This window comes from Lissotriton vulgaris, chromosome 5 (genome assembly GCF_964263255.1).
Source record: "Lissotriton vulgaris chromosome 5, aLisVul1.2, whole genome shotgun sequence".
In the NCBI taxonomy this organism is placed as follows: domain Eukaryota; kingdom Metazoa; phylum Chordata; class Amphibia; order Caudata; family Salamandridae; genus Lissotriton; species Lissotriton vulgaris.
This window is the reverse complement of record NC_141693.1, coordinates 181,360,079-181,385,294: the sequence shown is the minus strand read 5'-3', so window position 1 is coordinate 181,385,294 and position 25,216 is coordinate 181,360,079. Positions and strand designations below refer to the sequence as shown.

At 40.4% G+C, this 25,216-nt stretch overlaps 1 protein-coding gene across 2 annotated transcripts in view; it reads left to right on the top strand.

The window, feature by feature from the left end:
- STXBP1 (syntaxin binding protein 1) overlaps positions 1-24,655 on the top strand; it is a 273,418-nt gene extending 248,763 nt beyond the window's left edge. The window contains exons 18-20 of one of the 2 annotated variants that reach the window (XM_086921114.1): positions 2,430-2,584; positions 7,399-7,531; positions 21,376-21,514. In XM_086921114.1, the coding sequence (XP_086777240.1) occupies positions 2,430-2,584; positions 7,399-7,508 (265 nt within the window). In that variant the 3' untranslated portion in view covers positions 7,509-7,531; positions 21,376-21,514. Of the gene's footprint in view, positions 1-2,429; positions 2,585-7,398; positions 7,532-21,375 lie in introns of both variants that reach the window. The other variant, XM_086921113.1, reaches the window with a different exon arrangement.
- The last annotated feature ends 561 nt before the right edge of the window (positions 24,656-25,216 follow it).

Here is a 25,216-nt window from a genome sequence, read left to right as displayed (position 1 = left end):
GGAAATGTTCACCTTTTCCCCCTGTAGAAAAGGTATACAACCCCATTCATATTACAAAGAAATTTCAATAGTTTGCCCACCCAAACATAGATCATATTGCAGATGTTTGCTGGTAATCCGTAAAAATATTTGCAGTGGTTGTTTTTTGTAACTCACATAGTCTTAAATGTAATCCCAAGAGGAAGTGTTTCACATAGGCTTAGACACTGCCATTAGGAGTTTAAAGTTTAGGCTTGTTGGGGCATGCAACTTGTGATTATAAGGGCAATTGGAAAGGCATTAAAGGGTTTGAATGTAACCTGGGATCTAATAATGATGCCTGTAAGTTACACCCTTTTAAAATTCCAATTTTCAAAATAAAATTTCATCCTGCTTGTCAAACCGTAAGCCTCTTCACTCTAACTAAATCCATTGTCTTGGTCCTACGAAAAATAGCGTGGGTGAGAACCTCCTGGGGTCAATCAATGTGAATCATAAGTCATGCATATCTCCATGCGGTATGCATACACTTACCCATATTTGAAAATAATATATCTGAGTGACTTATTCAGTACATTGTATGTTTTGATTTACCAAGGTGTGGCAAGTACAAAGGTGGACAGGATTAGCATGGGAAATAAAATATGGTACAACTTAGCCCTAGCTCGATATTAATTCAGACCGCCTACATAATACATGGTCTCTCATACCAGCTATAAAGAATATTGGACCCGACATAGAGTCTGTGGAACGGGTTACTCCGTAGTAACCCGCCCACCAAACTCTAAATCAGGCTCATAGTCACTCATTACCTTGAAGAAGGACTTTGGTGACTCTTAATCACATACATACAGCATGGCTCCTCATAACCACCTAGTAGTAGTCACTTATGAGCATTCACAACCACCTACAGGGACCATGCTGACTCATGGCACCCTATGCAGAACATAGCCGCTCTTGACTAGCCTCCCTACATAGAAAATCATTAAAATGTGCAGAGCCACTAAAACTAAACTTTGCCTTTCATGAATGCCTAGATATAATGTCCTCACATCTGATAATCCCAAAATCTGATGGGGCCCGATTCACAGAATAAACTTAAGACTCAATCCTAAACTTACTACTGTTTTGGTATTCACAGATTGCACTTACTACTTTTGGTATTCACATAATAAACTTACTACTTTTGGCATTCACAGAATGCACTTACTACTTTTGGTATTCACAGAATCAACTTACTCATTTAGGTATTCACAGAAGTTAAGACTCCTAACTTTAGGACTCCTAAATGCCTTCTGTGAATACCGAAAGTCTTAAAATTAGGATTTTTCTCAATTTAGTAGTAGTAAAGTTAGGACACCTAAATGCCTTCTGTGAATACCGAAAGTCCTAAAATTACGATTTTTCTCAATTTAGTAGTAGTAAAGTTAGGACTACTAACTTTAGGATGCCTAAATGCCTTCTGTGAATACCGAAAGTCTTAAAATTAGGATTTTTCTCAATTTAGTAGTAGTAAAATTAGGAATCCTAACTTTAGGACTCCTAAATGCCTTCTGTGAATACCGAAAGTCTTAAAATTAGGATTTTTCTCAATTTAGTAGTAGTAAAGTTAGGACACCTAAATGCCTTCTGTGAATACCGAAAGTCCTAAAATTACGATATTTCTCAATTTAGTAGTAGTAAAGTTAGGACTACTAACTTTAGGACGCCTAAATGCCTTCTGTGAATACCAAAAGTCTTAAAATTAGGATTTTTCTCAATTTAGGAGTCCTAAAGTTAGGAGTCCTAACTTTACTACTACTAAATTGAGAAAAATCCTAATTTTAAGACTTTCGGTATTCACAGTAGGCATTTAGGAGTCCTAAAGTTAGGAGTCCTAACTTCTGTGAATACCGAAATGAGTAAGTTCATTCTGTGAATACCAAAAGTAGTAAGTGCATTCTGTGAATGCCAAAAGTAGTAAGTGCAATCTGTGAATACCAAAACAGTAGTAAGTTTAGGATTGAGTCTTAAGTTCATTCTTTGAATCGGGCCCATGGTGATTCATGACACAGAAATGTATCATGGATACTGATGACAACCACGAAAGTTTATTTTCATCATTCGACCATGGGTTTCAAGATCACCTAAATAGATCTCAAGTGACTCACAACTATCTTGACATAGTAAAGCATAAGCACCCTGCTTCCTTCTAGTATGAAAGGCAATGTGGAGGAGAACAATTATTGGCTCATTAGTACTGCTGAAAATGTAGGACTAGATTTATTACATCACACTGTCATGTCTAGTAGGATCACAGTGGCCTCGGAAATCCAGATACCAATCTGTGGGATGCCCGGCATGGAAGATATTTATGAACGGTGAAAAATGTGACCCTCAGTCAAAGAGGCAAGACTTTTCCCTGTCATTGTAAACCAGCATCTGACCTTCTCTCCTCCCTTCATTTTTAGCGCTCGCTATGGGCACTGGCACAAGAACAAGGGTCCGGGTGAGTACAGGGCCGGCCCACGCCTCATTATCTTCATCCTGGGAGGTGTGAGCATGAGCGAGATGCGCTGCGCCTACGAGGTGACACAAGCCAGCGGCAAGTGGGAAGTGCTTATAGGTGAGTCTGTGGTTTCCCATCCCACCCCATGCTTGATGTGCTTTGTACCATTCCCTATATCCCACGCAGTTCTGAAATCCAGTCCTCAGACTTTGTAGGGAAGACGGAAGTATGAGCAAACATTTTAGCCATGACTCGTTGAATCCAAAGGGCGGTCTCCCATATGAAAAGAATAAAAACATGATGGACAATATACTAAGTCTTGGCGTCATTGAAAGACAGGCTACAGCACAAATGATTAGATCACAACTATACCAAATTGAGGAAAAATAAAGGGAGCCATAAGAGCTCCCTGATTCCATCACAGAATGAGGGTGTGCCAATCTGTTTCTGACTCCATCACAGAATTAGGGCACACCAGTTACTTTCTGAATCCAATGCACAAACAAGGCCCATCAATCACTATGTGGTGCAAGTTCTCTTAGACCAGAAACTAACAAACATATTGCACAACTGCCTTACCATTCTGGCTTCACAATCCAACAAACCTCCTCCAAAGGGAGGCAACTCTTTTCCATTCCCTACTATAGGCAATAGGGGTTACTTCTGCACTGTTAATCAGTGCCATTAATTGGAAGTTCCAAACGAACTATATATAGCCAGTGTTGGGAAGATGTTTGTTTTCACTCTAATGCCCCGCCTTATGTACCATCACAGACTGACCAAGATGCACACCTTCTTGATGTCACTCAATGTGGTTGTCACTATTAATTCTTGTGTACCTGAGATATGCACACACTGAAGGGGGTCCTGGCATAGATGCAGAGCTTAAGGCCTGATTTTACATTTGGAAAGTGGCCAGATGGACAAAGGAAATTACCCCCACCATCTTGACGAACTACCGTCTGTGAAAATTGGAGATGAACGCTGACCCTTTCCACAGAAACCTTACAGTCCACCCTTTTCAAAATGAGGCACGTGGACCAAGAGGTTGGTGGACAGGGTACTCTGTCACATTTGCAATGGAGTACCTTGTCCACCAAATTGTAAATTAGGCCCTAGGCTGCCTTCTTCTGCATGTTTTCATACGGAAGTCATCTCCCAAGCTTTCTGCACAGGAGACGTAAAGTTAACTCACACTAGTGCGCGTTGAAGTGGTTCTTCACATTCTTTATTCATGTTTGGCATTAGCATAGAGTGAGATACCTCTTTCCATCTGACATGAGCACGGTCTGGGAAAACTCACCCCCTGACCAGCAGACAGTCAGATTGGGTGATGCATCAATAGCCCTATGATCTTCATATACCCTTCTCCTAGTACTGTAATGTCCATCTGAGGTCTCAGGGCCTGTCTGATCACTGGATTTCACACTTCTGCATCCCTCCCCACTGTCCGTTGCCCAGATGTAATGTAATTGTAACACTGAGATTCCGTCGCTATTTCCCACTCTGTTTAAAGTGAAATACATTAATGCAGACTGTTGTAATTTACAATGAGAGGTAGCTTAACCTTGATGCGACACACAGCTTGGCTCTTCTGGAAATTCGCAATGTTCAGGAATGATTGGTAGGGTATCTTTCTCCTAGGAGAAATGCACAACTTGAGTTGTCAAAGTCCACAAGGACATTGGATATGAAGGGCATACATCACAAACTCTCAGTGTTCAGATGTATCAATCGTGCTGGACAATGAGTGATGCTCTCTAAGAGGGTGTGTGATGAAGGAGTCTCGCATGCGAGATGACAAAACTTCAAATGATGTCCATAAAGGTCCTGGAATACAAATATGTGTGAAGCCTCCTTTGTAGTCTGTAAGGCTAGTGCTGTGGGAAACAGTGACTTACAGTAAAGGGTCATATTTACAAAGAATTCAGGCAACACAGCACAGCAAGTAAAGTGTCTGTGCTGCGTTGCATAAAATGAAGAGAACAGAACTGCTCCATATCTTCAAGGAAATTGTGCTGCCTAGCGGCAATGCAGGTGCCCTTGTGACATAGTTTAAGTGTTCATGCATTATGGTCAGGATATTTTTTGTGCAGGAAGGGGAGTCTTCAACCACAAAAAACTATCCTTGGAGGTTTTGTCCCTTCTGCATTAATGCTACAAAATGCATAGAGGACAATTACAAGGAGAAGTAAAGATGTTTTTTCATGTTAGGCTAGCATCAGGCAGGTGCAACATTTTGATGTAAACCTTTGTCTTCATATCTTTGTAAATATGGGTTTGTGTCAAAATCCATAGGTGGCTGCACAGGAACACACATGCATCACCCATGGTACGCTTCCCAGATGCAAAGTAAAAGATTGGCAGCATAATGCGTTACATTGCATTAATTTTTCCTACAAGGAAACGCCAATGGTGTGACTTTGTGAATACCAAAAAGGATTTTACTTTGGTGTTGCATCAAGGAAGTGATGCAACCCAACTCAAAATATTTGTATATCCAGGCTAAAGTGTATACAACATCTGCCATTGGAAGCAATCTTATTGAAATGTGTCAAGCCTTTTATTGGATGTGATAAGAGTGAGTTGTTAGGAATAAGTGAGATTCATGTGAATTTCAGGAGTCCAACATTAGAGTGAGAGTAATTTTATGCATATATGCATGAGACAGAGTATCATCAGGCTGTGATTCAAGAGCTAATGTCCTATGAAGAAGAGATTTTCCAGAAGCGAACAATGTCAGAAAAGCCAACACTCCAATAGTGTGAAGTTCTGGTGGAGTGTAACTCAGACTTCACTGTTTGTGCAGTCAGTTGAAATGAGATTTAAATTACTCTCAATTAATTGTATATGTTCACCAATAAAAAGGTGTAAATTGCATAGCATGCCGTTGTAATGTAAGATCACAGAAGTGTTCAGAACAGGTGAGTATCCACTGACATGCAGAGCAGATCTAGGGACTGGGAAGGAATGAGCCTCAAGGATGTAAACTAAGTCAGAGGTGGTAAGGGAGAAGACTGTTTGCCACCTGGACATGTCATTACTCCATGGCCTAGTGCAATATGATGCCCTCCTATAGAATTTCCTGCTCACAGCCATTCTTAGACTTTGGGTGGCATGGGGGCCCCCATGTGATGCATGGAGGACCTCTGCACTGCAGGGGCTGCAGGAGCCTGCATTATGTCCCTGTCTTAATCATTTCTGTTTTGGCTCATATTGGTAATACTAAAATACAACTAGTGAAGCTGCTTAAGTATTGGTCAAAGCCAACATTTCTGGTGACTGTAAGTTCCTGGCCTCCTTCTTGACTTTAACGTGGTCTGTATGTGTAGACTGAGTCTGGAACAGTTCAGTTGGCCAACTCATGCTTTAGCCAGACATATGATACTGGATGCTGACCTTATGGAAGAGCACGAAGAGTGTAATGCGTGGTAGGATGCTGTCCAATGACAGGCTTACTTCTTCACCTTGGTGCAAGGGTTATCTGACTATTACCCTACAGCTTTCAAACCTTTAATCCCAAGCCCTTTTTTGGCTAGGGAATGTCTTTTGTTCAACAGTTTGTGTATATGGAACACAGGAGGACTGCATTACACTGTTGCTTCCACATACTAGTCCATCAATCGTAGCTCAACTCAGCTCATTGCTGCTCACCTTCCAATATAGGTCTGTACTAAATCCTCCCACCAGGAGGAATTGGACAAAGCCAGGGGCTTATTGTCACGAGCGGTGCTCTATAGGCGGCTTGCAGCCAGGGATGATCTGTCTGCCTGATCCCTCATGACGAAAGAGGACAGCGAAGATTTCGCGGAGACACCAATTCATTTCACAAGCAATATCAGTGTAAAATCAACACCTCCTTTCACTTTCTGGTAAGGCAACCACTGCAACAGCATTGCTATTGTATCCCCTACAGCCCTCCTGCTTAGGAAATCCATCTAATTAGAACGGTGACAGGGTTACATGGGAAATAATAAAACTACAAAACAAAATTAATATGGAACTGGTCAGTTGTGTGAAATTTCTTAACACAAACCTGATTTTGAGAGTTTTAATGAAGAGCAGAATTCTAATTAATTTTCGTGAAGCTGAATTTTGGTCAGTTAATACTAAACTGAAGTTCTGGTCAACATACGTTATTGCATGTTATTGTCCTGGTATTTATAAATCATTTTGCACGTCCCATGAGAGGCTTAATTGCTGCTTATTTGTTTGAAGACTTTGAAGCTAGCCCTCCGTGACGAGCAACATGTTTTTTGTAAGGCTAACTTTTTACCCTCAAAATATACCACCCCTTCTCAGGGTACCCATCTTTTGGGTTGTTTTAAAAGATGATCCATGGAATCCAGTGGATGGTGAATTTTCTTCTGGATTTGCAGCCACGGGTAGTGATCATTAACAAATACGCTACACCTGCTGAGTTGGTGTACCATAGCACTAAGACTCAAGGTGATATCTAGGATTGATCCACTGGCCTATGAGCGGAGGGGATTACTTTTAGGCTGCTTTACATGGAGTATAGTGGGATACATTTCCAACTCAGTGAAACATTATTTACACCGTCACCCAAGGGTTTCCACGAAATGCCAAGCTGTCTGTCTAAATTAACTTGTCTGATTTTCTACTCTAGTCAGACTGTATGTTGTTGCACATGCATGTTCCTCAATGTCTTTTCCTCTCTCTGATTTTTGATAGTTATCATCTAATCCCAATTTTTGTGTCACACCTTCCTGCCGCCCCTTGTCTCTTTTGCCACTATGCCTATCCATGCCCTGCTTTCAATTGTTTTCCCTCTCATTCGTTCTGACCATGCACCTCCCCTGCTTTCCTCTTGTTGTCTCATAGATTAAGTGTTTTCATTTGACTGCAACATGTTAGCTCCTGATGTGTGTTCTCTTGAAAGACGTCAGCCCGCCTCTGTTCTCTCACAGGTTCTACCCACATTCTAACTCCCACCAAATTCCTCCAGGATCTGAGACACCCAGACTTCAGGGAGTCCACTAGGGTATCTTTTGAGGATCAGGCTCCCCCAATGGACTGAGAGCCAAAGACACACAAAGAAAAGTAAAAGCAGTTTTTCTACCAAAAGAAACTCTTCCACTCTGAAGGGCTTTCTTTGCCTCTTATCTCACTCTTCAGTTGATTTAATTTTCTTTGTTTATATTATTTTGATGAGAAAATGCTTGCGTTATTATTTTTTTATGAACCAAACACTCACACATACACGATGGTTGAAAATGTGTCGAACACCTAGTGCCATACAACCCAAACCTGAAACTCTTCCAAGAAATCTCTTTTCTTTTTAAACTCACAAATGCTATCACTATGGGGGATTTGAAAATGTATCACTGATCCATATGAATCCCATGTCCAATGCTGCCTCATGTTTCTTCTGGGAAGCTAAAACTTGATGTACTTTCTTTACCTCTCCTCTTTGCTTAAATCTATGACTTCCTTATTGCCAGCCACCCCCATTTTTGATTCAATAGAATAAATCCTGTTTTGAGCACCTATGTTCTCTGGTGTGCAAGCTTGTATTTGGTAGTAACTAAATTGCAAGAATTTTGAACTAAATTAATGGAAAATCTCCATAAATAATAATATTTCACTCTCTTGATATTTAGAAAGATCTGGAGGGCTGGTAGAAAATTCTAAGATAATTATCAATGCGGCTGGACACCATGGTGCCCCAAAGAGAACTCAATGTGCTGGAGTTTGTGATAATTAATTACACCCATAATTGTAATGCAGCTGATATGATATGATTGTTATTATCAGTGTACAAGTCGCTTCGTTGGCTAAAGTACCAGTTATGACTTGGAAGGAGTGATCAGATGCCTTCTTGAACAGGTGTGATCAGATTGCCTACTCTCCATATGCTCCCGTTCATAGCCCAAGAAACTGTTAACCCTTATGCAATTTTGTGGTGGAATGGCTGCCCTATTTCACAACTTTTATGGATATTTCCATGTATTATCCCATAGACTTCCACAAATGTTATACTTAAAATCCTTTAATTCCATATAGTCTTTGCGTAGAACTTCACAGATCGCCCCAAACTATTAATCTTTATGAAAAATGGCGAGATATAACAGATTTGCTGTGAAGCTGTAGAGCGCTATATAGAAGATTACATAGGCGGGATTTTACAAATGTTTGTCTAAAGAGTTCAATTGGTAGAGTCAATAAAATAGAAATGAAATGAAATCCTCTAGATCAGGTTTTGACACCTCTTCTTGCACTTCTTCTCTTTCATTAGTGTTTCCATTGTCAATAGCACTGTCCGTTTATAGGTCACCTGGTCATGCAACTGGTACATCTGCCCAATATGGCAGACTGAACTTTGAACCAAGTCAGTTCACCCTTCCATTCTGTGGAGTTGGAGAAGATTTGTTCAACCGTTGATGTAGAGGTATCGAAACCCAAATTGTGAGGCCAGGCTTCTTGGAGACATCTTATCATTGAGGATATTATACAAGCAGAGCATCTGTACATTTGTGGTAGAGGACGTCATGAAGCTCTATGTCTACAAATCAGAAATCAGAATTTTGTGAAAATCGAAATACTTACATTTGAAAACTTTTGAGAGTAAAAAGACTGTGTGTAAAAGTCAATAATTATTCAGTACCAGCAGCATTTCATTTTGCAATCCTGAGAAAAAGACAGAATGCAGAGCAGCCAATAAATTATTATCCCTGCCTGAGCACAAGGTTTAGGGGGAACTTTTGGGTGTATAATCAAGAGAATATGTTAAAAGAGTTTAAGAATAATGTGTAGCGACTCTTAGGACAGTTTTAGAAGCAGTTCAATAAGTGGAAATCTTGGCACATCAGGATTTCATTTTTGGATATTAGTTGGCTTTTGTTTGCCTTCATAAATTCCAGATAAATCTTAATTGAAGCATGTAATCTGGAATCAAATGGGTATCACTGGCATGCTTCTTTTCAGGAGAAAACCTACCTATCCTCTGTTATGATCCGTATTCATGGAGAAGATTTCTACTTTCAGTGCTCTCCTTGTCTGCGAAAAGGTTCAGTAGGACTACAGATTTCAGAAAATGGCAACCTCTTTCATCTTGGTATTTTCCCCCTGGGCATTGTCTCACACTGCTTGTGCCAGAATTATGTGCTTTGGAGTGCAAGCTGTTATCACTGCATTATCTTCCAGCACTTATTGACTGCAAGGAGTAACCTGCATAGAAGAAGGCCTGTAGACACTGAATTTCTCATTCCAGCAATGGCCTGAAAAAGCAGAATGACCTAGTCAGGGCAGTGCCTGTAGAGATGGAGATATCTGGTTTGTGGTACCTAGTTATAGCTACCTGCATGGAGCTGTGGAAAAAGAGTGTAGCTAGGGGAAACAGAAATAGAGTAATGTGACGAGAGTAGGGTCCATAGAAATGGAGTGATGTGGTAGGAGTATTCTTGTACAAAGTGAGTGAAATGCCCAAGGAAATACCTACAGAAGTGGAGAGTTGCAGCATGTGGTGTTTCAGATTCACATGCTACTCACAGTCTAGTGTTGAGTGAGGACGTTGCAAGTTCTTGTCCTTCAAAGAAAAGGTTTATTTTTGAGGTGACTCATGATGCCTGCTCCAAAATCCCTAATGCACCAGTTCATAGCCTCCACCTTAGATTATTATTCTGCTATCAGGTTCGGATTTATTTCCGCGTGCTTTGGTATCATCGTGCTACAGAAGCTGAAAACGTTGACATTAAAACACTGGAATGATACCTTCACATACAAGACCTCCCTGGAACCATGAACTGCTTCAGCAAAACCTCTTAAGAACCATGACCGCTTTGGATGTTGTACTAGAGTGACTAGTGTGGTGTGAGGATATGGAGGAAGTGGCTTTCAGATTGTGCCCTAATTGCCAGAGTAGGTTCCCAGTGTCCGACCAGCATTGCGTCTGCAACTTCTGTCTGGTAAGGCCTTTAAATGCAAGAATACTATCTGCCACTGAAGGAATAGATGGTGGCCACATTACAGGATGAAGTTTGAGACTCTCCCTACCTACCCTGCAAACATGGCATTGAAGGCTCTGAGGGGATGTGCTATGATGGGTTTCACAAGAGCCTTCTTGGAAGTGGAGGTTCGAATATGTATCTTCTACTGACTCTGACTGCCTAGGACAAAGACTATACCTACACTTTCACATACACTACACACAAACCTCTGGAGTTTTAACTCAAATGGAGCCTCAGCACCAGGGAAAAGAACAGAATGAGACATCCATGCTATGAGTCCTGAACCTCCTCCAAAGAGGTATCAGCACTCTTCCAGAGGCAACGTGGCACCCCAAAGACACCTTCAGATGTCAGAGATCCACACCCTCCAGATATTCAGCCTTATTAATGGGAACTCACTCTGCCCATCTCAGAACCAAGATCAAACCCAAAGAGACCCGCAAAACCACCACTGAGCGTGACTTTAAGTTCCCCTCTTCCTATGGAAGACTAAGAGGTTCAGACAGATCCTCAGGATACGTGGATGTATATTGATCCAGTATTCAGCTACATACAGGCATTGCCTACTCCAATCGATGAGCTCTGTGCTACAAAACACAAACTTACCTTTGAAGAGCCAATTCTGGACGAACTTAAGGCTTTACCCATTCCAAAGAAAAGGCCTACAACACTACCAGGGTGGTCACCTGCAACTTCACTATCATTAGCGTAGTCTATTCATAGAGACTCAGACCAGGACCACACTGAATATCAGCCAAGATCAAAAGAAGATCCTGTGCCTTCTGATGACATGGACTACCCTACACATGGTTATAATGAGGATCCTTCAGATAACCCATTGTTGTAGTTGTATCCTGAATAAAAAACTCTACCTGCCTGATGTAACAACTGCACGTCAATTGGTCGTCTAACAAGCGGCAGACCATCAAGAGGTTAACGTCCACATGGAGGAGAGGATTTCTTTATAGAGGCCTTCTCAAAAACAGAGTAGTCTGTGCATTATTTATCTTGGCCCTGTTTGAGAAGAAATAAAATGCCAATACACAGGTGCTTGTCTACATATGTGGGCATATCCCACCGCACTCCCTTGTCATACAAATGACACACAAAAGGATATTCACTCAAGTCATAGGGGAGACTTCTCCACCCAATAAATCAATGCGACAGTTAAGCAGGTGGCAGTGGAAGCTTCCACACAATGGCTAATCACTAACTCTTGTCAGTCTGCTCTATAGATATGACTGATACAATGGGTGGAGAGTAAAGAGCTCATCAATCACCTTCCACATGCATATAAAAAGAGAGGCAAGGAAATTCTCCAAAAGTGCAAGTCAATTGAAAATGCGCTTCCTAGATGTCGTCCATAAGGCTCACACGACATAAACACTAGTAACCTTCTCCACCAACATGCTTGGCTAAGTGTGTCTACCTACTGTCCAGAAGTCCGAGAGCACTTCTTCACCCTCCCCTTTGACAAGGAACACTTTCTATGCCACACGTTGATTCCATGTTTTTGAAGCTCAGGAAGGACACATTGATTACGGAAGCAATGGTTGATCTACAGACCAGCCTCAGAAGTTGGTGTTTTGCTGCCCGCAGACATGGTGGCACCAAAAATGGCAGGCACTACTTAAATGCAGCCATACCAACTCCAGCAGTCCATTTCTCAAAACGCAGATCACTAAATCATACTCATGGATTCTGTGGAAAGAACATCACAAAGTCACATAAAACAACAGCTCCTGGCCTCAAAACAATGAACTCATTGACTCTACCACTCAAGACCTGTTGGTGGATGCATAGGGTTATATCTTTCTCAGCAGGAGAATATAACTTCAGACAAATAGGTGCTCGCCATCATAACTCATTCTTGCTGCATGGAAATTCACAACACACCACCAAATATTCCACTACACTGGCACGCCACCAGCCAAGCCCACCAACCACTGCTGCAAGAGGAAGTGCAAGCATTGCTCTGAAAGAGGGCTTTCAAACCTGCATCTCCACAACAGCGAGAAAACTGTATCTATTCCCTTCAACCATTTCACTCTCTGCTCCCCAAGAAAAATAGGACACTGAGCAATCTTCTTTTTATTTTGAGCTGTAATCGGCACATCATGTCACGGCACTTCAGAATTACTATAAGACAGCATTCCACTCCACAGTGTTCGGGACTACATGGAAACCCTTCATCTTAAGGATGCCCTCTTCCACATTCTGATTCAACAACTCACTGCCAGTACCTGTGTTTTGTGGTAAGGAGAGTTTGTGAACAGATCAAAGTCCTTCCCTTTGGGGGTCACAGCAGACCCTCAAATGTTCACCAAATGCCTGGCAGTGGTAATAGTGCATCTTCGGTGTAATGGCAGTTATGTTGTTCCGTACCCAGTTGATCGGCTGCTAAAAAGCAACAGGCAAGCGCTCACACTCAACAAGTCAGCTCACACCTCCACATGCCGGGAATCCCATTAACGTTAAAGAATCTCACAGCTGTTCTCGAGAGCCATAGTCAATGCAGTGATCGCAAAAGGATATCCTAGCAATGCAAGAGTGATGCAGTTCAGAGACTGTTTCCCCTTTACTTCCTCTGATATGGAGAATGATAATGAAACTGTTGGAAAAGATGGTGTTTTGCATTCACTTGTCCCAAATCCACGATTGCACATGTGCACTCTGCAGGAATGCCTTATGAGTCAATGGTCACAATCAAATGAGCATTGGGAAGATCCCACAGTTCAGTACAAACTGCAATGGTGGAACTACAATGGAGGAATGGCCCTTATCAGCAAGTGGCCATCAACACAGCTTCCAATGCAGGGTTAGTGGTCTCTTTAGTAACAACACCTGAATGTCAGCTTACGGATATTGATGGAATTCAAGTGGTGCTGAAAGCATTTTTCAACCTCATTTGTAACAAATAAATGCGTATTCATACAGACAGCATGACAATCATGTATTATCCACAAAAACAAGGGTGCATGCACTCACCTCAGTAGTCACAGTGAGCGTAGACACCGGGTCATTCCTCGCTAGGTACTACTCCTATTGGAAAACTTTCCAGTAATGGACAATGATTTTGCTGACCTGTTGAGCAGAACACACCAACAGACACAGAAATGGGAGATCAATGCCCATATGTTTCTTCAATGCTTCCACCATTGGGGAACTCTGGCGTCAAACATGCTTGCCATACGCGAGAATGGAAAATGGCAAAACTTCGCCTTTACATACATACACCCAAAATCTTTGGCAATCCACTATATATATATCAAGTGGACAGCAATATTTGATTATGCTTTTCCCCTACTACTGCTCATTCCATATGTAGTGAGAAAGATGCAGTAAGCTACAATGAGGCTAATCATACTGTGCACCTGGACACTGCAACTGTGGTACTTGCTACTGCCTGAAATGTTAATCCATCCCCATCAAAAGTTACCACTGCACCCAGATATCCTTATGTCAGCTGTACCTCGCCAACTTCAGGACAGTGAAACTTAAAATTTGGCAGGTGAGGTGCTTTAATTTGGTTATAGTATAACTCCAAGAATAGTGAATGCAAATCCTTTGAAGCCTGGAAATTCTCTAAATGGGCATACCCTTGTTTTGGCCAAAGGTGGTTTCACCTTTCCATGTTAATCAAACTATTGATTTATCCTCTTTCTCCACTCCAACCACAGCCATTTATGGAATTGGCCTTACACACATTAGATGTTAAAATAGCTCATACATACTAAATGTATCGTACAAAACTCTTTAGAAAATCAAGAATATTTTTGTAGCTTTTGGCCAACCACATCTACAAAAATCTGTTTCTAAGGGGGCCTCGTCAGATGGATTGTCAAATGTATTCAGGTTTGATATGGCAAATTCAAGTGTTCATTACAGTTTGTGCCTAGAGCATGTTTGGCTCTCAAAAAGGAAGTCACTACAGCTTTCCTAGGCAACATTCCACTTGCAGACATCTGTAAAGCTGCTGCATGGTCTACTATCCACACATTTACTAAGCATTACAGAACGGAAATTCATGCCCGACAGAAAGCTCATGTTGCACTAACTATACTTCAAATTTTTTTCTAACGTCTTCCGTTGCTGCTCACAAGCCACCGCCTTAGGAATAAGAATAATGCTTTACAGTCTATGCACTTGCTGTAAATGGAAAATGTTACTTGCCCGTAACAATCGGTTCACAACTTGTAGCACAGTGGAATCCCATTCCCACTCCATATCTCCAGATGTGAGCTCGAAATCTGATGTTTGACAATCTCTATCTTACTAAATACGAAATCATCTACCGGTAAACATAGATTTAAAATGTTTGCCTCTGCAATTATTGCACTTACCTGTATAGGGCCTAAAGAAATTTGGTCACCTGCCTGGGTGATGGTTTACAGAAATGGAGACAGGTTTAGAAAAATCAGAGTAGCCTGGGGAATGTTGTTTTTAACCATTACCATTCTCCAGCCATTGGGGGCTAGAGAATTTTAAGTAACTGGTTCTTTCTCAGTTATTTATAGATCAAGAAAAGCTGTTGAGGAAGCTGGTGTGGAGTGGAAGACGAAATAAATAAATTGACTTGCCTACCTGAGACAAAAGAATAATATACTGTGTCCCCTCAATACATTTTCATTCTCTTGGTGGTCAAAACCACATTCACAGAAATGTTATCACCACAATGTTGTCTTTAGGTCATGATGTGCTCTAAGGGTGAAGGCCCACCACTACCATGATCAGCCCAGGTGCCAAATTGTCATTCTTGGCAACTTCCTGTGGGCCTCTCTGGCTGTAGTGATTTTGAAAGAAAACATTCAAGCTGTTAGACTTTTCTTAAAACCTTTCCAACAAGTAGAGTTGTTAAGGGACTGAGAGTAAGTTTTGATCATTAGGTATAGTACTTATTTAATGGGAGTCTGTGGGAATATCTTTGAATGGAAGGCGGCAGCGGTCATTTGAAAGGCAGCACTATGCATCAATAGTAAGCTTTACTCTATAGATTGTAATTTCATTAAGTCGTTCTTACTTGGGGGACACTCTTTTTTGAAAAGAGCAGGTTTCAGTCACTGAATTGTAATCCTCACACATCAGTGTCTCTGCCAGATTATCAATCATTGAAAAACAGCATTCTCCTGTGGACTCCCTTTCAGTTTGGATTATTCTGGGATTATTAAAGCTGCCCCATGTGCTGAGAAGTTCCTAGTGAGTTAAAGGTATAACTGGCAGTTAAGTACTTTTAAAAGTGATATCTATTTGCCACAAATGCACCACACTTCACCTACATGCAGTATAATAGCTTGTACAAAAAATACAATAGTCTAACCTTGCATAGGGGATGGGGACTAATTTTCTTACCAGTTTTGTGTCCCTACAACTCAATATTCTGCCTCCTTTCCCTGGTTGAACATGTAGGCTCTTCAATTCACCCCTTTGGTTGCACCTTTGACCTCTGTATCCTATAAAGCCTGAAAGTTTTAATGTCCTAAAACCCAATAAGACACACATTTTCAAACCCAGACACAATGCTTTCTCTCTCACGCCTGATGTTTTTCTTTTCTTTTTGACACCCCACTATTGCATGACTCCACAATCCTTCTCCACTTCACAACCACTCCTCACACACTACAGGCCTTGCTGATTTTTTCGTCCATAGACACCATACATTTTCAGTTTCTACCACCCTGGTTCTTTTCCTCTTGAAAAGGACATCCATGTATATATCCTTCAATATTTTTCCAGCATCCCAATAAGTCCATGGATCAACAATTGCAAGCATTTCCAATCTAGATGCTATGTTTGTTGGGGAAGTTCTGGGAGGGGTGCGAGACGGAATGTTGCATGAACACGGGTGCTCTGTCAACTGTAAAGATTAATGGGTAATGGATGAGAAACCACTGCTGGCTTTGTCTATATTCCTAAGAATGCAAAAAAGCAGATGAGAAAGATAATGTGGCATCAATGTGGAAATTGGATTCTTTCCCACAATTGCAATCAGAGTGTAGCTCTATAGGTGAGGCATAATATTGTAAGTATACAGAACACAGTACATGCTAGTACACAAACTGTTACATATTTTAGTGTGTCAGGACTTTTTTCAACGATGTTCGGAGCTCCCAAACAGGGATGTTTTCTCCATAGATTATAGAGTATACAACATGTTTAATACATTTGGGTCAACAATAGAAATTTGCCACATATGTTGAAACAATAGAAATGCAATCTTATTGGATAATGCAAGATATATTGATAGCTTTGATTGTGAAAACCCCAAATCTTGCAAGTAACAGAGTCTACCCCATGGTGAGACAAGCAAATTATAGTGTTTGTTGTTGCCACCAAGATTTTCCTTTACTACTTTCTTGTGATACAGCTTGCTTGTACAGAATTAAGCTATAGAATGTTTCTCCTGAATATACCCTGTCATTTGCCAATACAACAAGTCTGAAATTAGCACATGTTGGTCTTAATATAGCTAAATGAATGTACAGAAAATTATTTTGGGTCATGCTATGAACATATAACTAACTGGCCCTCTTTAGGATGGAATATTCCATTCCATAAATGTGCTATTAGGAAAAGGGGTGACATATTGAATGTATTGTAGGCATTACACTTAAATTATACAAGACATAAAATATCCTTTGAACAACAGGTTACTAGTCAAGTGATCTATTAAATAGAGTAATGGTCGAAATTAGATGTGTTGATGATTTCACTGCTTAATTTGGTCTTACCTACAAATGTGCCACTTGCAAGGATCAGAAGCTAAATTCTAAATTAAAGATAGAAACAAGTTTAAAACTATATTTTAATATTGAATTTTATTTCTTAGATAATTAGTCTTAGATTATCATAATGGTACAGCTCCATTTATAGACTCAAGAGGAAATTGCATTCTTTTTGAGTTGCTCCCAATAGAAGAACTGCAAAAAGATTTCCAAAGTTACCTGTGCAAGTATGAATGGCTGAGAAGGACTACACAGTTTTAGCCATTCTTCACTATTTGTTTATATGATATTCTTTACTTTCTGGTCTGTCTTCTCGTTTGCTGTAAATGAGAGACAATTGGCAGTTAGTGTTTCTACTATTCATATAGCTAGAGTTGTATTAACTAATTCAAATGTATCCTCAGTTCTCTGAAAGGAGATACAACATTATTCTAGTAATTTTGTATGCTCATGGCCATGAAGGGAACTATCATCATAGCCATTCGCGTGGCTTGGACGAATACCAAGTAATCATCAGTTTTACTGGCCAAAACAATGGCACTATTTTAGTCTCCTTCCGTTTCCATTACAATGAAAGGCACTGTCATTCTCACCACTATGTCTATTCCTATATTATTTTTGATGGAGTACCAGCTATCAAGTACTGTTTACTATGATGGCCATGCAAATATTCTTGTAGATGGAATAAAGGTTCTGCTAGCATTTTATAGCACAATATATGGCCTTTACAATCAAAGGCCAAACATTTTTAACTGGAAAGGAGAGGCCATCAGCTGAAGTTAAGCATTTAACATTTAATAATCAGGGTAAACAATCATCATTTGACGATTACAAGCCCTATTGAACTAAAAAAGTCAACATACAGAAAGTTCATCCAGAGCGAAACTGTATTGTTGTTGAAAATTATTTCTCTACTTAACTGACTATAGTAGATCACACCTGAAGGTCACCAGTTATTGAGAAGCTATTAAGAAAGAGATGTGAACAGGTGTTGTGAAAGACCTTCTTTCCATTCCAAGTGAGGAAATCTTTTCAGAGGGGTGGGCTAAAATGAAAGAAGACTAGAGACAGCCCTCCTTCGATCGAATCCATCTTTCTGGGAACTCAGAATAGAATGTAAATGTAAATGTAATGTAAATTGATACTTGTATAGCGCACTACTCACCCGCAAGGGTCTCAAGGCGCTTGTACGAATACCGCTGTGGAACCCATCCTGGCTTTCCCTGTGAGGCGTCCACTCCTGGCCACCCCCAAGGTGGAGGCCAGGCATCCTTAGCGTTGTGGGGGCCGTTGTGGAGATTAAGCAAGCTATTGCCCAGAGTTGCAGAGTGGGACTCCATGATTGGAATAGGCACCGAGGCGAGAATTATCAGGTCCGTGGAATTTTTGAGCCCAAGACCCGCAGAGGCGGGGAATTGAACCCTGGTCCCGGGCCAGACCTCTGCATCAGGGTCTGCCGCTCTAACCATTGAGCCACACTTCTCCAAAGAGACTGCCCAGCCAAAGAAGATCCATCCAGCTGGGGGACTGACTACCCATGTCACCCCTTTGGAGCAGATCACTTTTCAGGTTGACACAGGAGGAAGTGACAATATGCACTGACCACTCCGCTAAGTATTCCATAGGATATCACACAGTATGAAGCTCAGGGAATAGATGAGCCTAAAGACATTCTTTCTTTTCCAATTGAAAATCCCCTGTCTTTACACCACTTTCTTTGATTTGTGAGACTATGATCACCTCCAGTACAACCTTCAAACATATGTTCAGGTATGAGCTACAACACACCTTGGACCTCTACCAGCACCAGTGTACACCAATATAAACATCAAACTTTATTTTGCACAGATTGTGCAATGTCTGAGTCTGATTCTGGCTGTGCGAAATAAAATATAGTCCTCTATTTGCCTTGCCAAGCTATGTGGTAAGGCTTGAAAATTTACACTGATGTTTCACACCAAGAGGTTCACCTTCTAAAAATATTTACAGTACTGATTATTATAGATAATGTACTTTCAATTAAATTTAAAAGAGACCAAGATTCTTTTAAACTCAATTTAAACGTAAACAAGATTAAACCTTAAAGCCCTGAACACAAGTACTTAGCAACATTTCTCAAAAACCTCAGTGTTATTGCTTGAGGCAGCGCAGAAGAACACTAATGTAATGAAGGACTATCGAAAAGAGCCCTGGGCTGATTCATGCAGTTCTATTTTAACACCCAAAAGATGTATCTTGAAGTACTATTTAGGACCATTCTGGGATGTTCCACAAAAGAGCACCCAAGCATGCACCTTGACATTCCCCAAGGAAGCACATGCAAGCACTAAAATTGGCACTTAAGCATGAACCACAAAATACTAGAGAAAAGCACGGTAGGACCTACCTTGAAATTCTATGGAATGGCAATGAAGCATGTACCCTGAAGCACTATAGTATGACACTCTAGAAATGTACCAGAGAAATATACTCAAAGATGCACCTTGAAAAGGACATTCACAGAACACCTTGATGTACCTCGGACAATCTCTCAAGGATGCTCCTTTAGGTACCAGATTCTGCCTCTTAAAGGCAAACTTTGAATACTACAGAGTAACTCCCAGGGGCTTAATGTAATGTACTTTAAAGGCCTTTCAAAAATGTAACTTGAAGCACTACGAAAGGACATTCAAGAGCACCCCATAAAGCACCATGTGGGCAGGTAACTGAAAGATGCTTCTTGAGGTACATGTGTAAGCGTCTTAGGGATACACCATGAGGTATTTCAGAGAACCAGACAGTGGCTTTCTGAAATGTACTGTGAATGTCCAATTAAAAAGATATGTTTAAGTACTAATTTCAGACAGTCTTGAACATCCTTAAGGGGGTGCTGAAGGTCTCCCATGGATGTACCTTAAAGCACTAAAGAATGATATATGAGGAAGGTATTATGTCATCCTACAGGATGATACAATGGAATGCAGCACAAACTACTATTGATATAAAATCAGATTTGCCATTTGAAATTTTTGCGATATCAGGATTTACTACGGGGTACCAATGACAATAGCAGAGAAGTTCCCTACAAATGCTATAGAGGGCATCCAGGGATATTTCTTGAATTATTAAAGATTGGCAAAAATGGTAAGACTAAACCATACCTACTTGAAAAAGAGTGGTAGAATGTAACCCTCCCAAACTGAGAGGCTGATCCTCCAGTCATCCAATGGACGGAATATTTCGACCATTTATTTCTCTTCAATTCATTAGTAAACTCTATGATGAAAGGTTGTTGTGGAATCATTTATTCCACTTTATTTGATAGTACAATCAATCCACTAGCCTTTGCTCCTACAGAAGGTCGTATCTAACTGAGACTTATGGAGTAGTTCCATGTGTTTCACAGTGACCTTGCCTGTAAGCCAAATGTCCATTGCAGCAATATTCAGGAGTATCTTTGTACTGCCCTAAACTGAGAATGGTAGCATCCCCATGTCAATCGAAACTGGAGAAGTTCATCCTATTTACATACTAAGAAGATTGCTGTTTCTTACCATACACACCCAATCAAAATGTAGGCAAAGATAGACCTACTCCCCCACCAAATATTAGTATAAATAGATTTACAATGGACATCTTATCCCAGGTGGCACCATCTCTTAAAAAGAGAGGACATTGCTGGTACCTTGACTAGTAGCACTTACAAAATATTAGACATATTAATGCCACTGATATGTCTCTTGGAAAGAGTTTTGGGAGAATAAGACTACGGATGGAGGTGGTACCCACCAACTCACAAATTATTGAATTCCCAAGCAGGTGTTTGATATTCCCAAACTGTAAGCAAGAGCAGTTTAGGGGACCGACCTTGACTTCTATATTTTAATGTCATTGTATAACATTTGCATATATCCTTTAAATGTCTCCCCCTGTCCAGGATTTGATATGTTTATTTGTCTCTTTCTGAAGAGCACATTAACACTGTAGTTGGCAGAACTCTAGTCAGGTACTTTAAGGAAGAGGGTGCCAACAGTTGTGGCATTAACATTACTTTAGGTTGGCATAGGGAAAGCAGATTTCTGGCCTCCCACATGTAAAAAGGTAGACTGGCATGGGGAAGTAGAAATAGTTGCGCATGGGGAAAGACTCGAAGGGCATTGTGCACAGGGCACAGGGTAATCCTGCAAAGTAGTCACTACTTTTCTCTCTTCCCCTTTCCTCCTTCCTTCTCAAACAGGTTCCACACATGTCCTAACACCACAGAAACTCCTGGACGCCTTGAAGAAAATGAATAAATCAGATGAAGAAATCAGCAGTTAGAATCTTCAGTTACCCCTATTTCTCTCCACCTCAAAGGATCTTCCCATCAAACGTGATAGTTTGCTGCACCGCCAGTTTGTCCCCCAGCAACTGCCCATCCCTGCCTGTCACCAAATGCCCCCTCCCCCAAAGAAACAGCATTTCAGATTCAGTAATGGCAGAAGACTCCTGTCCTGGGTGGAACAAGCAGCGAGGAAAGCATCTTCCAGATCTCTCACTTATGTGTGACACACAAGAAATATGACGCCAGCCAACATTGGTTGGCAGAGAATGGTTTGAGATGTCTTTGTCCCACTTTTGTTTTCAGCATCAATGGAAAAGTTGTTTTATTACCTGCTCTCTGGTTCTATAGCTGCACCCTCCCTTGCCCTGTAACACGAATGCATGCTGTGGAATGGCTGCTATATATATGGGTAGATGTTTGAATTTGGTTCAGTATGTTTTTATGTTCTTGGATAAATATGTCAAACTGAGGTTGTTGTGTTTGAGCACGAATTTGATACATGCTTCATTGCAGAAGTCGTGGAGTGATATTTAGGCTGGTGCACATCAATTCTCTTGCTGAGTGGAGGCAAACAGTCTGTAAACCTTTGTCTTATGCATGCTATAAACCATGCTGATCCATGAGGGAAATGCACCACTCTGTCTGATAATAGCTACAATTCTACATACTAAGGTTACATCCTTGGCTGAGATGGGCATGACCTATGAGTGTCAACAAAATACAAGACAGCTCACACCAGGAGTAGTGTACTGTGCTCTACCCCATGAGCATTATGTACTATCATGCCCTGGAGTTGCAGGCCCCACCCCACCTGCTGTCTAGCACACCTGTAGCCTGATAAATTGTATATCACATCCTGTGTGATAAATGGAACAATGTATAGTGCTAATTGAAAAGTAGACCTCATCCTTTCTGTTAAATACTACTTTAGAACTGGTTTATGTAAGACATGGTATATTGTACAGGGCACATTTCAGATAATAGTTATTCTAATGCATGGGTAGTTAGTTAAAACCATCCTAAATGATAAATGGAACACACTAAATAAATATCTTGTTGGAAGTATTGAATCATCTAGTTCTAAATGTGTATGCAACTCTGTCCAAAAAGTGGAGCAAAAGGGCAGTTTTGTGCAGTGAACTGACTAGTGCAGAATGTAAGACCAATGTTGTTCTGTAATCTTAAGTGTATGGCAGACTCTCCTGTCCAGTGTTTAAGGAAGGGTACAAATCCCACACTAACCATAGATTGGAGCTTTTGCTAAGTCCATCCTTGTCCGGCAAGTGATGATGCATTTTAGGTTCACTCTCAACCACCCTGACTATTGTATGGGGAAGGCAAATCCTTTCCAATATGCGGGGACATATGTCAGTCACACTCTTACAATGAGTGGAATGGAAGGGAGGTATCTTCTTTATCAATCAGTGGGGGACAGCCTTAGTCTCATCTTGGCACACAGTGTGGAGTAGTAGGCATGTCCCATCAATTCAGAATAGTAGGCCTATTTAGTCCAGAGAGTGGAACAATAGGGGGACTTAAGTGGACCAATAACGGAGGATGAATGGAATAATACTAGGCCTGTTAGTTGAACAATACTTAGATATCACCTTCTTCGATAAGGCACATCCTGTCCAATGAGTGGGACAGCAGAGTGCTTCCATCTGGCACAGTGCTTGGGATGTATGGAAGACCAACCCTGCAGAAACTTAATACAACTAAGAGGTACCATTGCGCAATGTATTTTTTGGACTTAATTCTGGGCATGTACGAAGAGTAATGAGAAAATAATCTCATTATTTGGTAGGATGTCACAAGTACCACATGCACAAGCTTTTATTTCACTGAAATGAGTTAGGTTCTAAGCACATAGAAGGTCAACGGCTCCACCTGCTACTGATCAAATTTTGTGGCTGAACTTTAGACAAGAGCTCATTCAAATTGTATAAATCATCCACATTCTTTTGGAGTGTACCACAAAGTGTGATAACAGGTAAGGTATATGCTAGTGTCACTCAATACAGTAACCAAACTCTCTAGAAAAGATAATTTTTGAGTAGCAATTTGACAAGAATTGATGAATACCGAAGTCAAGAATAGACATTCCAGCTTTAAGCATGTGTAGGTAAAACATGACTTTCTAGCTCTACTGCAACTTCAGTTTGACTATTCTTTCTCTTGAGAACTGTAGTGTGTCCAATGTCATTTGCTTGCAATAAAATATAAATAAAAATGTACACAGAGCCTCTGATATTTCAGTATTGAACACAGGTACAAAAAATATAAAAAATAAATAAACTGTTAAACTTTTTTGTCCAGGACGCCTGTTTGGCTAGTCTTGCAGTACCTGCATTTCCCTGTCTAGTTTGTAGTACACACCCTCTCTTTCTGCTCATGTTGTCCTGTAGTAAACATGTCCTCATTGTGAAACTTTTCAATTATCCTTCTTAGGGTCTCCCCCCTACTCCATAATAAACCAACATTGTACTTTCCTGGGAGCAGGGTGTGTGTGTGTTCTGTGTTAGTGATGTTTTGCACTCTGTCTTTAAGGATTAGTAATATTATTTTATTTAGTTTTTTATTTCTTTGTTGCTACTACACCAAAGTTTTTTTCTCTCTCTTTAGGTCTACTTTGCTATTCTTTTCTTTTTTAAATTCCCTTTTCTTTCACTTAATGGTCTGTGCCTTCAGGTTGTCTCTATTCTTCCTCCCATGAAAGTATCAAACACCTGTAATCAACCTATCCTTCCATCCATCCATCCATCCTTCCATCTAATGTTCCATCTAATGTTTGGCTGCTTTCATTTTAATCCATATTAAATAGGGGTGATGCCCAGAGCAATAGCGTACCTTGTCCTGTTCCTGATGACATCATATCTGAAAGCACTGACCTCCACTTTATACCTTCTTTATGTTTAGTAGCAGTTTATTATTTAAGCATTGATGCAAGTTCTTGAAGTTACTTCTTTGATTTTTCTTTTTTATTCTTTCTTTCTAGCCTTCCTTCCTGACTGGTTATTTATATTAAAAAATGCGTTATCAAAGAAATCTTTAAATAACTTTGATCTTATTTACCTTGGAATTTGAATGTTAAAAAGTGTTGAAGCACAACTTGTACCATATGTATCTTCATCCTGTCCCTCGCACTGATGTCTGTCAAATAAATACCTACCATCCCACACGTGGGTGAACAGATCGTGTTTGTCTCCATGTGACTACATGTATTCATGCTCATATTAGGATGTATGCATTTGTTGTTTCCACTTATAAATAATGAATCACAGTTTAACATTTGACAATATATACTTTTGAAATGACATAAATGTGGCCATATTTCTATATAAGCTAGCTTAATCAGAAAATATGACCTATTTGCCAGTGTCTTCAGATAGCTTTACCATTGTTCGCGTTTTCAAGTTACTGAGGCCTCACATTGGAGTAAAATGTGAGAAATAGTTTCATCTAATTTCTCGCATAAGCAACAATGCTCCTGTATCATAATTACAATTCAATTTCCTAACAATGTTTAAAGGTGGTAGTTGTCCAAACAAGTTGGTTTGTCAGCAATAGTGGATGAGTTGTACAAATAATAATGGTCTGTCCTGGTAGTATGTAGTTTTATAAAGCACAAGATGACAAAAAAAACAAAAACACCTGACCTTCTCCAAATATAACAATTTCTGGAGCATAACATGTTTCACTCTAATCCAGAAATTAAATTTACTAATTAAATCATCATCAGCCCTTATCCTTACAC